Source organism: Haliotis rubra, unplaced genomic scaffold (genome assembly GCF_003918875.1).
Source record: "Haliotis rubra isolate DU_JTF1 unplaced genomic scaffold, ASM391887v1 Scf135, whole genome shotgun sequence".
NCBI classification, from domain to species: domain Eukaryota; kingdom Metazoa; phylum Mollusca; class Gastropoda; order Lepetellida; family Haliotidae; genus Haliotis; species Haliotis rubra.
In genome coordinates, this window is record NW_025765281.1 from 1,843,584 (window position 1) to 1,859,592 (window position 16,009).

At 39.7% G+C, this 16,009-nt stretch overlaps 1 protein-coding gene across 1 annotated transcript; it reads left to right on the forward strand.

Moving 5' to 3' along the window:
• Window positions 1-7,849: 7,849 nt before the first annotated feature.
• Window positions 7,850-10,324, forward strand: LOC124267971. The gene has a single exon (XM_046702969.1). It carries the CDS (start codon window positions 7,850-7,852, stop codon window positions 10,322-10,324), a length of 2,475 nt encoding a protein of 824 aa, XP_046558925.1.
• Window positions 10,325-16,009: the final 5,685 nt, after the last annotated feature.

Below are 16,009 nucleotides of genomic sequence, written 5' to 3' on the forward strand. Positions count from 1 at the left end.
CACCCTCGGCGCGGAGACACTGATTTTCTGTAAACTGTGGCATGACGTACGCGCAGTTTAGGTTGAAATTAACACACAACATACAGATGCTAGTGAAGAATCAACTGTTCGTCAGTTTTCAGTATCAGGTGTGTGAACTTCAGGTGTCTAGAGCATGCAAAGAGTAAATTCATTGTGCACAAAGTGCCCATGCCACTCGCGATACGTGACATCAAATTCAATTTCATGCAGAGTGCTTTGCTCCATGTTTATTTAGGGTTATTTTATAAGTTTTATGCAATCTTATGTTATGCACAGTTACTTTTTTCCGTTAGTATACTATGCGTACTAAGAGGTGAAGAAGTATGCAGTGGAAGTATGATGTTTCTATATACCTGATAGTTTTCTAGATATCCTCATGTTCAAAAGCGTCTCTTTCTCCTTCAAGCCTTCTCAGTCCTCTTTCCCGTTTGTTTATATATAGATTATTACTGTCACTTATTAGGGGTTTAACGGTCCTGACTGTCTGTCGATTTCCGAAAACGTTTATCATTTATCAATACTTGCCCATTGGTGTGAGTATGCATCATTACTTAATACACTAACACCATATAAAATACTGTCACCAAAAGAAATATAATAACAAGACTATCACTGATTTAGATTTTAAAACTAATTTGTAATCATAACAAGGATATCCTGAGAATGACAAAGTTATTTGTAGATCGCCAGCTTCTAAAGGCAGATCACCATTCTGGGTACCGTCTGGACCATTTCTACCAGCATGAGCCCCTAGAAGATTTACATCAACCCTTGATGTATTCATGATTATAAACAGAAAATAGCCAAAAATCACATATTATACATTAAACTAATGGCAGAAACATAATTACTTTAAATGACGTGGTCTTACACATCCTCATCCTCGATAATCTCCAGGGTAAACGTTCCGATAAATCTCCACTAGTACCCTGGATGCATCTACAGCTTGCCCCTATAATTGTATCACCTCCCTTTGCTGACTCTGCCTTCTGACAGTAGCCAAGCAGATAAGCCGTTACAACTGAACTTGCCACTGTCAACAAAGATGGCGGCCACAGCCGCAAGGTTTGTTCGCAGTGCGGCTCAGATTTAGGGGAAAAAAACATACAGACAAATTGACAGGTCTAAAATCTTCAAAACATACATGTATATGCAAAAGCTCCTTCTACATCTTTAAGGGTACCTCTGTAACAATTGTGTTGCCAAGTTTAATTGTTTAGATAAAAGAAGCGGAAGTAAACCTTGTGATTGGTACGCTCGACTTGCCAGCGTAGACACCCTTCGGGCTCAGGGAACATAAACAAACATCGAGGGTACATCAACCCATGCCCCCCTCGTGACCAGTGAACAACTTATAATGTCTTTTAAAAAAGCTATGGTAAAATTATTTATCTTGAAACGATTCTTTTTAGGATACAGCTTTGAAATAGTTATCCTTTGTGATGGGAAAGTGAACACGGGACTAAGTGATTGTATTTACTTTATAGCACATCGTTAATATTGCAGCGATGCCGTGCTGAGAACAAATTAACCAAAGCTTTGGGCAAATGTCACAGTCTAATTATTTAACAAACCAGAACAGATACCAAGCATCATTATTCTATAGACTTAGTTGTAGCAATATAACGCATTATAGACCATCAGCAACCAAACTTAAACCACCTGACTGAGGATCATAGGGACTTACAGTTCCTTTGCTTCCAGTAAGATTCTTAAGCAGGATTTATGGCATCACTAGAGTTTGTGTGTAATGAAAGCAGTGGTAATTTGATACTTATTACATTAAAAAACCCTAGTTGATCCTATTTATGTTGACGTACGTGAGTCTGGAAAGGGAACACTAATTTTATGTTGATGGCACAGCTTCAGTGTAACTCCTCAGCTGTTCACAATATTACAAAACATAATTCAAAATTGTTTAACAATCTGTTTCTGTTATAAATATATGGAAATAAGTAAAGCGATAATTCTAAAGATGCTGAATTTCAATGAATATTATCTGTGAGAGAATACGATACGCGGTCAAGCAAAATATGCCTAGTCGTGATTCACTCATCACAAGCGACCAAGAATGGAAGATCCCCTACCTTTCAACAGATAGTCAAGGGTTCGAGGACATCTTTTCAAATCTTGACTACACAGGTTGGTGTAACCGAGAGCTGATTTAACTTCATGTAATTAATTCCTTCTTGGTTGCCCCACTTGTTTTGGATTAGATCACAAATGTAAGATCTGGTCACAATTATATATTCTGTGTATGGCATCAGTAGTCTTGTCACGGTTTTGTCGAATGGTGCTTAGCTATCAACATCAGCCAATGTGTTATCAGTGATTCCAGCATTTCTCACTGGCCAGTAGCAAGAACATTAAATACTTTTAACTGGAAGTAGATGTCTGCAAGGCTAACTCAAAATCTGAAAATATAATACTCTGCTTTGTGCTTTTGGACTATTCAATTAATTACTTTAGTGCTGTTAGTACGGCCTTTGATTGGCTTCTCTGGAGGAAACAAATGACTTTTCCGGGTGGTGTTATGATGATTACATGTTGCAAATAACGGAAAAACAATTGTCAAATAAACGTTTGATCTATTTAAAAGAACAATCTCTGTTTACATGTTGAATCAGGCTTCCGGAACAACCGCCCACGTATTGCTCATCTTGTTGGACTGGAAACCAAATTTGAGAGGCTCTGTGTACAATGAATATTTAGTTTTCACGAACAGTGAAAAAAGTGAGTTAACATTTTACGTCACATCGGCAATATTTCAGCCATATCGTGACTAAGGGAGTTTGATAAAAACAAACAATATATATACCTGTTGACAAAGGACAAGAAAATATTCAATGACTAGACTATCACAGATTTATAGTTAAAACTAACACGTTACCATAACGCGATATTGCTATACACGAAAATACAATCTTCAAATGAGATACAGATCGCCAGCAACTGAAGGTAGATCACCATATCAGAGGTAAAGTACAGTGCTTTTGCTATCTGCATGAAACCTAAAGTGCTCGCGGAAATAGAAAAACAAATGTCAACAACTGCATGCGGCCCGGTTGAGACGGGAAGATTCATTTGCACGTGCATTGTTATTTAGGGGTCGTCTCAAATCGTGACTTTAATTGTTGGTTTGGGTTGCATTGGTGTTCAAATTTCATTTCTTGGCCGATATCATTAATTTGAAATTTACAATAAGGTATAATTTACATAATAAAACATGTATAAATGTTAATGCTGGTGCATGACTGGAATAAATGCCAACAAAATAGCTTGTGTGTGATATATTAGTAAAAGAAAAACCATTAAAAATATATCAGTTTCTAACTGAAAGAAATGTAGTGCTAAAATTTTATTGAGACATCTAACGGACTTAATATTATTATCATCTTACAAAAACGTACTTATAAATATTTTGCTATTTAAATGGATTGAGTATTTCAGGTGTAGTTGGCAGAAATTCCCGTATTAGTGTATTTCCGCCACACAAAGTGGAGGGTGGCTTCAGGAGTGGGTGATGTCCGTCCGTCCGTCTGAACAATATCTTGAAAGTGAATAAAGATATCACAATTAAATTTAGGAAACATGTGAAGCAAAATATGAATATATAGAAAATTCAAACAATTTTATTACTTTTTTGTACTTTGGGGAAACAATTTGAACGTAAGAAATATCATGGGAGGCTTCGTTGCCCTAAAACATTTTTCAGTTATTGGAAGATGTGAAGCATACGATGCCCAGATTCTCTTCAGTTATTTACTGCTAAGAGTGATTGAGTGAGTGAGTGAGTGAGTGAGTGAGTGAGAGTTAAAATTCAAAGTCACATGGGCAATATTTCAGCCATATTGTGAGTGAGTGAGACTAAAACTAGTTCTTAATTCATAATATATACATATAATATATAAAACCCTGTCAACGAAGGACAGTAAAATTACTAGATTATCACAAAATGAGTTAAAACTAGCTAGCATATATCTTTAAAAGTAGAAAACTATTTTTGGACAATACAATTTAAAAGTGGGCTAGTAATCGCCAACAACTGAAGGTAGATCACCATACTAGGGACCATGGGGACTTACAGTGCCTTTGCTACCTCCATGGACCCTAGCTGGATTTACACCATCCCTTCATCCATTGGCGGTTATGCTGAGATGTAGCCATACATTAAGATGACAAAAATACTACGATTAAAAACCTGGTACACTTAAATTTATTTGAAATGTTTTGGGACTTGGTATAGCCACTTACAAATTCAGTTTCTAATTTAAATCACCAATACTAAAATACATGTATGTACAAAACATATGAATCAAAATTCATGTATCAGTTCTGTTGCTTTTAAAAATTCAATAATAAAATGATAATTGACACTATTAAAAGATCCTTAACAGTTTTTACTTTGAAATATTTATCCCTTATGATGGAAACTTCAAGACAGTCAAGCAGGACATGCTTGACCGTGGTTCTCTCATCACAAGGGATACAAAACGGAGGATCTTCACCTTTTAACAGGTATTTGTGAGTATAATGCGTATGGCCAATGCGACATCTTCAAGTCTGTACTGACAACCCAAATAGGTGTAACCGAAAGAGGGTTTTATTGCATGTAATGTATTTATACCTACCTGGGTGTCCGACTTCTTCTGCATCAGATCAATGATGTAAATTCTAATGCTAGCTTTGTAATCAGAGTATGGGATAAGAAGTGGTGTCACAGATTTGTTGAGTGCTGCCTTGAGCAAAATCGGCCATTGTGTTCCCAGACATACCAAAGGGGCTGGATAACCAACAAAAGACGATGTCGCATTGGAAAGTAGCAAGTTCATTAAATAATTCTATATTTTCTATTAAAAAAGGAATGTTAACAAGAAAGATTTTAATGGCCTGAAGGCATGAAGGAGAATCGGAAAAGATGATGTATTGTTTATATTTACGGTGTTTATTAACACATTTAAAAGCTGTTAATATGGCGTTAGCTTCTGCTGTGAAAATAGAGCTGTTATTGGGCAATCAAGAAGATATTGTTTTGAATCCAATGACAGTGGCACAAGCAACTGCGCCACCATTCTCGGACCTATCTGTAAATGAATGATCCCCTCCCCATTTAGAATTTGAAACCACTTTCAACAAGTCAAGTGCCTTCAGGCATTTAGCTTTAAGGGATTTAATATGTGGCAGAAAATTTAAGTGTGAGTAAAAAATTAGACCAAAGAACTTGGCCTCCTTCACAACTTTGATGGGCGTGCCATCTAGGTAGTTCAGGGTCTTTATGTGGTTTGTATTTACGGCAAAAATGCATGCAATTAGTTTTCGATTTAGAAAAATTTAAAGCCGTTTTCAAGACACCATTTATTTATCTTGTGTAAACACAACTGCATTTGCCGTTCAATAGTATGCATATTTTTACCACGGCAGGAAATATTAAAATCATCCACAAATAACGATCCATCTAGTGAATCGTTTAAAAATGTTAATAATCTATTTATCTTTATACTAAATAGTGTGACTGACAAAATACTGCTTTGTGGTACACCCTGATACTGATTGTAATGATCAGACAGGGTAGAACCGACGCGGACTTGAAATTGTTTGTAATTTAAAAAGTTGGCTATAAATTGAGGCAAACGGCCTCGCAATCCAAAGTCATTTAAATCTCTTAAAATGCCATATTTCCACGTCGTGTCATATGCCTTTTCAAGATAAAAAAAAGATAGACATAGCGTGTTGTTTATCAATTAGAGCGTTTTTAACAAATGATTCCAAATCCACTGAGTGATCGACAGTACTTCTGTTTTTACGGAAACCACATTGTATATCTGTTATAAGGTTATTTGTTTCCGGGCACCAAACAAGTCGATTATTTATCGTTCGTTCCATTGTTTTGCAAACACAGCTACTTTAGTGAAATCGGTCGATAATTTGACGGTTCCCTATGATCACGTCCAGGTTTAGGTATTGGTACTTCTATAGCGTCATGCCATGAGGAAGGAAATTTCCATGACGTCCAAATATCATCAAAAAATATGTAAGAGTGTCTCTAAACATGAATCTGGTAAGCGGTTCAGGAGTTGATAATGTATGTTATCAGCTGCTGAAGCAGTATCGAGAGCTTGATCAAGAGCAGTATTAAGCTCATGTATCGAAAAGGTTTCGTTGTAATCTTCTTCATTGTCTGAATTGAAATTAAGAGATTTCTTTTCTTGTTGTTTTTATATTTTTGGAATTGAGGTACATAATTATACGAGGAAGAATGTTTGGCCAGTGTCTCACCAAGTTTATTTGCAATAGATTTATTAGTCTATAACTGGTTCCCATCTTTCAGATGGTGAATGCTAGGTTTAGAGCCCTTACCATTGATCTTCTGGATCATATTCCACACCTTTGATATTGGTGTGCGCGAATTAATATTTGATACGTAGTTTCGCCAAGAGTAGCGTTTACTCTGCTTGAAAGTATGCCGTGCTTTAGAGCTTTAAATTCTAAATGTGTCTAAATTGTGGACCAGAGGATGGCGACGGAAATAATGCTCGGCATTCTTCTGTGCCTTCCTAGCCTGTTTGCATTTATCGTTAAACTATGTTTTTTGTACATGGGGGATGGCAGAGGACTTTTGGATACACTCGTCAGCTATGCTTTTTAATGCATCTTAAAAACATTTTATGGCATCAGGTTTTTCATTAAAAATTCAGGTTTTTGTTTGTCAGCACAGAGAATTCTATATAAAGGCCAGTTAGCCTTTTTAAAAATCCATCTCGATGATGGAGTGAGTGAGTGAGTTAAAATTTAACGTCACATCGGCAATATTTCAGCCATATCGTGAAGAGAACATACTTGACATTGAAATGGAATATATGTACATTATAAAAACCTGTCTACGAAGGACAATAAAACAACTAAAATATCACAATTACAACTAAAACTAGTGTTGAAAGTTAGAACTGATAGCACTATTTGGACAATACAAGATAAAAACATGCTATAGATCGCCAACAACTGAAAGGAGATCACCATACTAGGGACCATGGCGACATACAGTACATTTGCAACCTGCATGGACCCTAGTTGGATTTACACCATCCCTTCTTCAGCCTTTGGCGATTGTACGAAATATTAGCCAAAATTAAAATAACAAGAATACTACGTTTAAAAATCCTGGTAAGTTTAAATTGACTTTGAAAGTTCTGGGACTTATGTACCCTCTCAGGAGGACAATAATTTTACGATACTTCAACCCCCCATGAGGTCTTGATGATGGAGGAACATCAGATGGATTCACGTGTTTTAGTATTGTTGGGAAATCGTCACTACCACAGAGATCGTCATGGACTGACCATTCAAATTCACTCAATAGGATGGAGTCAGTACCAGACCAGACAAGAGCTGAATATGTTCCTGTGCCAGGATGTAAATACGCATTTGAGCCGTCATTATAAATGCATAAATCATTCTTTGAAATAAATTCCTCCAGTAATTTACCTTTGGTGTTTGTATTAGTGCCACCCCAGAGCGGGTTGTGGCCATTTAAATCACCCATGATTATACAGGGTTTAGGTAGTTGTTCATAAAGAGCGTGCAGATCGGTTAGTTGGACAGCGGATGAAGGCGGAATGTACAAAGACCATAAAGTAAAAGCAACCTGTCACGTAAGTCGAACTGCAACGACTTGAAGATTTGTTTTAAGTGGAACTGAGCTGTGGATAATATTGTTCCTCACCAGGATGGATGATCCACCAGCAGCTCTATCACCCGGAGGAGAAAAATACAGTGGCCATTATTGCGTGCCAAGGATGCTCCAAAGTTCGAAGCTACTGAGGCAGCTGTGATGCCAATTCTCAAGCGTACAGAGAAGAGGCTCGCCAGAAACACAGATCTAGCTGATATCCATAATCACCTGATAGAAAAGTTAGTGACCGCTGGTTATGTTAGAATCCTGACTCCAGACGACATCAGCACAAGCACAGAGTCTTGGTATTTCCCTCATCATGTTGTTGAACACAATGGGAAGCATCGACTAGTGTTCAACTGTTCGTACAACTCAGCTGGTATATCACTGAACAATTACCTGTTACCTGGCCCTGTGTTGGGTCCAGCATTACTCGGAGTACTTGTGCGATTCCGACAGCATCAGGTCGCAGTATCTGGAGATATACAAGCAATGTTTCACCAGGTGCGTGTCCTGCCCAGGGATAAACCACTACTACGCTTTATCTGGCGCAACATGGAGACATCAGTTGAACCAAACACATACGAGTGGCAAGTACTTCCCTTTGGGACTACCTGCAGTCCATGCTGTGCTACTTATGCCCTTCAGAGACAAATTATTGACCATACGGAGAACGATGGAGAACTTTCGGAAGCAATCCTGCAATCGTTCTACGTTGATAACTGTCTGCACAGTGCACCTACACCTTGGGAAACCAAAACACTGGTAACTGAACTGAGAAACGTCCTTGCAACTGGTGGTTTTAACATAAGACAGTGGTGTTCCAATGTGCCCTCTGTTGTTGGAGATCTTCCTGCGGATGCTAAGTCAGATGCTTGTGAATTGTGGCTGAACTTCGGAAAGGAAGACTCGCTAGAAGCAACTCTTGGTCTTCAGTGGCAGTGCAAGAGTGACATGCTTTGCTACAAGTTCCGCCAGATTACATACCATCAGCTTAACATGAGAGTCATGTACAAGATCTTAGCCAGCCAATATGATCCCTTGGGATACCTTTCACCTTACCTCGCCAGAGCAAAGATCATTGTGCAAGATCTGTGGAAAGGCAAAGTAGATTGGGACACTACTATTGAAACAGGAGAATCTTATGACAAATTGAATGCATGGGAACGTGAACTTGTGGACATTAAATTGGTGACAGTTCCACGATGCTACACTCCTGACATTGACCTGTGTGATATAGCAACGAGACAGATAAATGTATTCTGTGATGCATCAGAACGTATTTACGGAGCTGTGGCCTATCTCCGCACAACAATGAAAGACCAGACTGTTAGTGTCACCTTTATTGCAGCTAGATCCCGAGTTGCACCAAAGAAACAACAAACTATTCCACGCTTAGAATTGTCAGCAGCACTGACTGGTGCACAACTAGCTGATGTTCTATTGAGGGAGTTGACGCTACCTGTCGAGAAAGTAATGTTGTGGAGTGATTCCACAACTGTGCTGGCATGGATTCATTCCGAGTCATGTCGATATAAAGTATTTGTAGGTACGAGAGTCGCTGAAGTTCAAACTCTGACTAAAGTGGAGAATTGGCTGTATGTGAACACAAAGGACAATCCTGCTGATTGCATTACACGAGGACTTACAATACAAGAACTCATTCAAGACTCAAAGTGGTCTTGTGGTCCTGCTTTCTTGTACGAGCCACCTGAGAAATGGACTAGCCCAGTAGTCAAACCTGTGTTGACAGACAACAGTGAAGTTAGGAACTCCTTCTGCGGAGCTATATTCACTAAAGCCTCAAAGCCATTGTTTGACGACAAACCGTATGACAGTTGGAATGATCTGGTCGTCACGTCAATTGCCAAGCTACATGGGGCGGCCGATTCAAAAAGAATTTCCGACACTGTGGATCAAACTGAGAATGTGGAGAATAAAGTCTACCGACAAATTCAGGAGGATTCTTTCCCAGAGGAGATATCGAACCTTGCCAGTGGGAAGGAGATTCAGCCAAGTAGCCGATTACTCCCCCTCAGTCCTGTGTATGACAGTGAATGTGGTCTCATTCGAATAGGTGGACGGTTAACAAATGCGGATTGTCTTTCAGATTCTGTTAAACATCCCATCATCTTAGATCCACACCACCACCTCACCAAGTTACTCATCCAGAAGTATGATGAGGATCTTAAGCACCCTGGACCAGAGAGAGTGTTGGCTGAGATGAGACGGACATTCTGGATTTTACGAGGCAGAGAAGCAATCAAAAAGCACCAACATAACTGTACAGAATGCCAACGATGGCGGGGTAGACCTGTTGTTCCCAAAATGAAGGACCTTCCTAAAGCCAGGCTTCGACTCTACAAACCTGTGTTTTATTCCACCGGAATAGACTGTTTCGGACCGATGTCTATCAAGATTGGCAGACTTGTTGAGAAGCGGTGGGGAGTTCTTTTCAAATGTATGACCACCCGTGCTATTCATTTAGAGTTGTTGGACAGTCTCAGTACTGATGCTTTTTTATGGCTTTCCGGAGATTTATCTCAAGGCGAGGCAAACCGTTTGAAGTCCTGTCAGACCAAGGTACAAACTTTAAGGGAGCTGATGCAGAACTTCAAAGAGCCTTTTCTATGATGGAACCAGTTCTGATTGACAGACTTTCTGAACAGAAAATTCGCTGGAAGTACAATCGTCCAAACTCTCCACACTTAGGTGGAGTTTGGGAACGTGAGATCAAGTCGTTGAAGTCTGCATTGAGAGTTATACTCAGAGACCAGTGTGTGACCGAAGCGGTACTCCATACTGTTTTGGTTGAGATAGAAGGTATTTTAAACTCTAAACCTTTAGGGTATACTTCTTCTGATGTGAGAGACATTGATCCAATCACACCAAACCTGTTGCTTATGGGAAGACGCGATCCTTCGTTGCCGCAGGTGGTGTATCCAGTGAGTGAACTTATGGGGCGGCGGCGCTGGCGTCACAGTCAAGTGATAGCGGACCAGTTTTGGGTTCACTTCATCAAGTACTACTTACCTGACCTACAACTACGTCGAAAATGGACGAAGGAGACCGGTGAACTTACCTGTGGGGACATTGTACTGATGGTGGATCCACAGCTCAGCAGAGCTCAGTGGCCAGTTGGGAAAATTGTACAGACATTTCGGAGCAGTGATGGTCGAGTTAGATCGGCTCGAGTGTGTGTGGGAGACAAACATTACGAGAGACCTGTTGTCAGCCTTGTGCGATTGCCTGAACTTTCGGACTAACGCCATTTGTGGATCAGATTCAAATTAAGTCCCTTAATTTGGGGCGGCTGATCTGAATGACATTATTCCTTCATTAACTCCTATTTCGTTTCCTTGTACTGAATCATTTTCCACTCGTCAGTTGCAGTCTTAAATGCTTCGATTCCTAATTTTCCATGTAACCAAAACTTCCTGCCTGTCCATGCTCACTCCGAGAAACGTTACCTGTCCCGGGAGAATGAATAAGAACATTCTCGTCAGTAACCCATGTTTGTCAGAAGTGAAGTGAATAAAACAATTTGCCAAGTAACCTTATCTTCAATGAAGTTGTCGTTGGTAAAAGGCACATGTGTTCATGAGTTAAATGGGCGCCAACTTCACCCCTCTGAATCATTCTTATTTTGGTAGACGAAGCATTTGTTCATGAGTGAAGCTGACTTTGGTAAGAGGCACATGTGTTCATGAGTAAAGTTCACTTTGGTAAAAGGCACAGGTGTTCATGAGTTAAATGGGCGCCCACGTCACCCCTCTGAAACAAATGGTCACGATACATTTTTAGTTTGGTAAAGGAAGAATGTGTTCACGAGTGAAGTTGACTTTGGTAAAAGTCACAGATGTTCATGAATAAAGTTGGTGTTGGTAAAGGCACAGGTGTTCATGAATTAAGTTGGTGTTGGTAAAAGGCACACGTGTTCATGAATAAAGTTGGTGTTGGTAAAAGGCACAGGTGTTCATGAATAAAGTTGGTGTTGGTAAAAGGCACAGATGTTCATGAATAAAGTTGGTGTTGGTAAAAGGCACAGGTGTTCATGAATAAAGTTGGTGTTGGTAAAAGGCACAGGTTCTCATGAATAAAGTTGGTGTTGGTAAAAGGCACAGATGTTCATGAATAAAGTTGGTGTTGGTAAAAGGCACAGGTGTTCATGAATAAAGTTAACACTGGTAAAAGGGAGCAGATATTCTTAACATAGAGTCGTGTTTTTGTCTTTGATAGAAACAGGGATATATCACCGCTGGAACCCTCAAGATAATCAACCAGTGATCACGATAGTTTCCCTTCGGTTTCTTTTACCAAACGAGGGCGGTAGGGTAGACGTGTGGCCAAAGTCTTCGTCCGTCACGCCGAATACGTATCCCCCATATGAGTACAATAGGCCTTTTCAAGATCAAAAAAGATAGACACAGCGTGTTGTTTATTAATGAGTGCGTTTTTAACAAATGATTCCAAACGCACTAAGTGATCGACAGTACTTCTGTTTTTACGGAAACCACATTGTATATCTGTTATAAGGTTATTAGTTTCCAAGTACCAAACAAGTCGATTATTTATCATGCGTTCCATGGTTTTGCAAACACAGCTTGTTAGTGAAATAGGTCGGTAATTTGACGGATCTGTATGATCACGTCCAGGTTTAGGTATTGGTACAACTATAGCGTCCCGCCATGAGGAAGGAAATTCCCCTGACGTCCAAATATCATCAAAAATATGTAATAGCGTTTCTAAACATGATTCTGGTAAGTGCTTCAGGAGTTGATAATGTATGTTATCAGCTCCTGTAGCAGTATCGTGAGCTTGATCAAGAGCAGTATGGAGTTCATGAATAGAAAATGTTTCATTATAATCTTCCCCCATTATCTGAATGGAAATTAATAGTTTTCTTTTCTTCTTGTTTTTTGATATTGTTGGAATTTAGGCACATAATTAGAAGAGGAAGAGTGTTTAGCGAGAGTTTCACCCAGTTTATTTGCAATATCTGATTTATCGGTAAGTAATTGATCTCCATGTTTAAGATGATGGACACTAGATTTAGTACCTTTACCTTTAATTTTCTGGACCATGTTCCAAACCGTGGACATGGGCGTTCGAGAATTTATTTTAGATACATAATTTTGCCAAGATTGGCGTTTATGCTGCTTAAAGGTACACCGCGCTTTAGCATGTAAAATTTTAAATTTATTTAAATTGTGCACCATAGGATGGCGACGGAAATAATGTTCAGCTTTTTTCCGCGCCTTCCTAGCTTGTTTGCATTCATCGTTGAACCATGGTTTCCGAATATGTGGAACCACAGAGGACTTTGGTATACAATAGTCAGCTATGATATTCAGTTCATAAGAAAAGTCTTTTATAGGATCAGGAACATCTATAAAAAGTTCAAGTTTAAGTTTGGCAGAACAGAGAGTTTCATATAAAGGCCAGTTAGCCTTTTTAAAATTCCATCTTGATGATGGAGGAACATCAGATGGGTTTACAGGTTTTAGTATTGTGGGAAAATGGTCACTACCATAGAGGTCGTCGTGGACTGACCATTCAAACTCATTCAATAGGTTAGAATCAGTAATTGACAAATCAAGAGCTGAATACGTTCCTGTGCCAGGGTGTAAATATGTGTTTGAACAATCATTATATATGCATAAATCATTGTTTGAAATAAACTCCTCCAGTATTTTACCTTTAGCGTTCAGAGTTGTACCGCCCCAGATTGGGTTGTGGCCATTAAAGTCACCCATAATAATACAGGGTTTCGGAAGTTGATTGTAAAGGGTTTGAATATCAGCCTGCTGAAGAGCTGAAGATAGCGGAATATACAGCGAGCAGAGAGTAAAAGCAACGTGCAGAGTAATGCGTACTGCAACGGATTGAAGATTGGTTTTAAGCAAAACTGGGCTTTGGAGTACATTATGCCGTACAAGGATGGAAGATCCTCCCGTAGCCCTATCACCCGGGGGAGAAAAAGAATGATATGCATTGAACTGACGTAAACTGAAATTATCTGTCTGCTTTAGATATGTTTCTTGCAGACAGAATGCTGATGGACTAAAGTCCTGGACCAATAGGTGTAAGTCGTTAAAGTTGGTCTTCAGTCCTCGGCAATTCAACTGTATAATATTCTTTAGGGAAGCTATCTTTTGGGTGGAATGATTTGGGATCTACCCCGTACCTTTTTAGAGGGCGATATGCTATGCGCCCGTGGCTCGATGTTTTCAGCCACATCCATTCTTTCCAGAGATCCAAACTTATTAAATAGTTGGATATGATTATCTGGCCCCTTTGAAATTCTATCACTTAGATGTCCTTTCGAACATTCAGTTCTTGCTTTGGTTTGCTTCCTATTTCTGTGAGACTTTTGTGGGTTTTGTGCTGGTGATTGATTCTGGGTGAAAGACGATGATTGGTCTTGTGATAGAGTCTGTATGTCAGAAAGTGAATCCGATGTTTGAGTTGATTGTTCATTTGAGTATATTTGAGGTGCTTCAGATTTCAACCAAGTCAAGTCTGTCTGGCAGTCTATAGATGATGTCTTGACTTTAGGGTTTGTTTCAGGGGCTATCTGAACGATAGACGCATACGTTCCTGTGCCTTCCCGAGATTGAACAAGTTTCTTTGCATCAGAGAAACTGATGTTTCTGGAAAATTTAATTTTATTTATTTCCATCTGTTGTTTCCAGATAGGACAGTCTTTGGAGTATGACGGGTGACTCCCTGAACAATTGGTACATTTTTTAACATCATTGTCACAGTCTTCCGTTGTGTGAGTTTGCTCACTGCAGTGAGCACATGTGACAGATCGTGTACACGTATTGACGCCATGGCCATATTTTTGGCATTTGAAACACCTCAGCGGGTTGGGAATATAAGTGTCAACTTTGATATTGCAGTAACCTGCTTTAATTGTTGTTGGGGCAGTCGGTGTTGAAAATGAAAAAAGGTATGTATTAGTAGGTTGTGTTTGTGAGTTCTTTCGTGTGGAGAACCGTTTAACATACAGAACACCTTGATCTCGCATCTCAAACACTATGTCAGCTTCAGTCATATCAGTAAACAACTGATCCCTGTCACGAACAATGCCTTTACTGGTATTGAGTGTTCTATGAGCTGTAACTGAAACAGGAACACCGACAAACGAAACTATTGACATGAGGTTGTTGGATTGTTGCTTCCTGTTGCATTCTATTAGCAAAGAACCTGATCGCAATCGTCTGATGTTTTTAACCTCGCCAGCTATGCCTTGAACACCCTTAGATATTGTAAAAGGGTTCAGCTAGAGAGGTGGTTTTGTCAACTGTCTCAATCACTAGAAACCGTGGCCAATGTTCTAGAGGCGTTAAAGGCCGTTGCTCATCTTCATTATCCAGAGGACGTTTGGTTTTTTTGTTAGGGGTTTGGTAATCCATGTTTGTTGGTAATAAGGTTCATCATCCGAGCTCCCCACCCACCATGGAGTATCATAAAGACAATGCTAATAACAAGTGGATCTCCGACTTCCAGCACCAGGGATACCCGGATGATATACTCCAGCAGAAGAATTAAGGAATTAATTAATCTACCAGATTGGCCCATGAGCCACCGCCTTCTGGGTATATGACTCTAGGCAAATTACAAAATTGATGAAGATGCACTTGCAATTCAAGTGATAGATAATTTGGCCAAGACTTTTATCAAAACAAGTTAAAAAGTTGAAGTATTTTGTGAAATACAATAATACTCAGGGCTTGGCATGACCAGCCGATTGGTTGAACCGGGCCAGTTCAACCACCCGTCTAGGTGAAGTAAAGGGCGAAGTAAGGGGCGAAGTGGTGTGTTGGGCAAAGGAACACTGTTCCTGGAACCAGTGCCCTCAACCACCAGCCTCCCGTCCTCCACCGACACAGGGGCGCAACCCACGGCAAACGGGTTGGTGGACCAAATATGCCCCCGGGTCCACAACGGGGGGTTGAAGGGCTCTTAGCGTTACCCAGCACCCACCACGAGGAGGTGGCCCTTCACGGGTGCCATTTAAGTAATGATGCATACTCACACCAATGGGCAAGTATTGATAAATGATAAACGTTTTCGGAAATCGACAGACAGTCAGGACCGTTAAACCCCTAGTAAGTGACAGTAATAATCTATATATAAACAAACGGGAAAGAGGACTGAGAAGGCTTGAAGGAGAAAGAGACGCGTTAGGACATGAGGATATCTAGAAAACTATCAGGTATATAGAAACATCATACTTCCACTGCATACTTCTTCACCTCTTAGTACGCATAGTATACTAACGGAAAAAAGTAATTGTGCTTAACATAACAT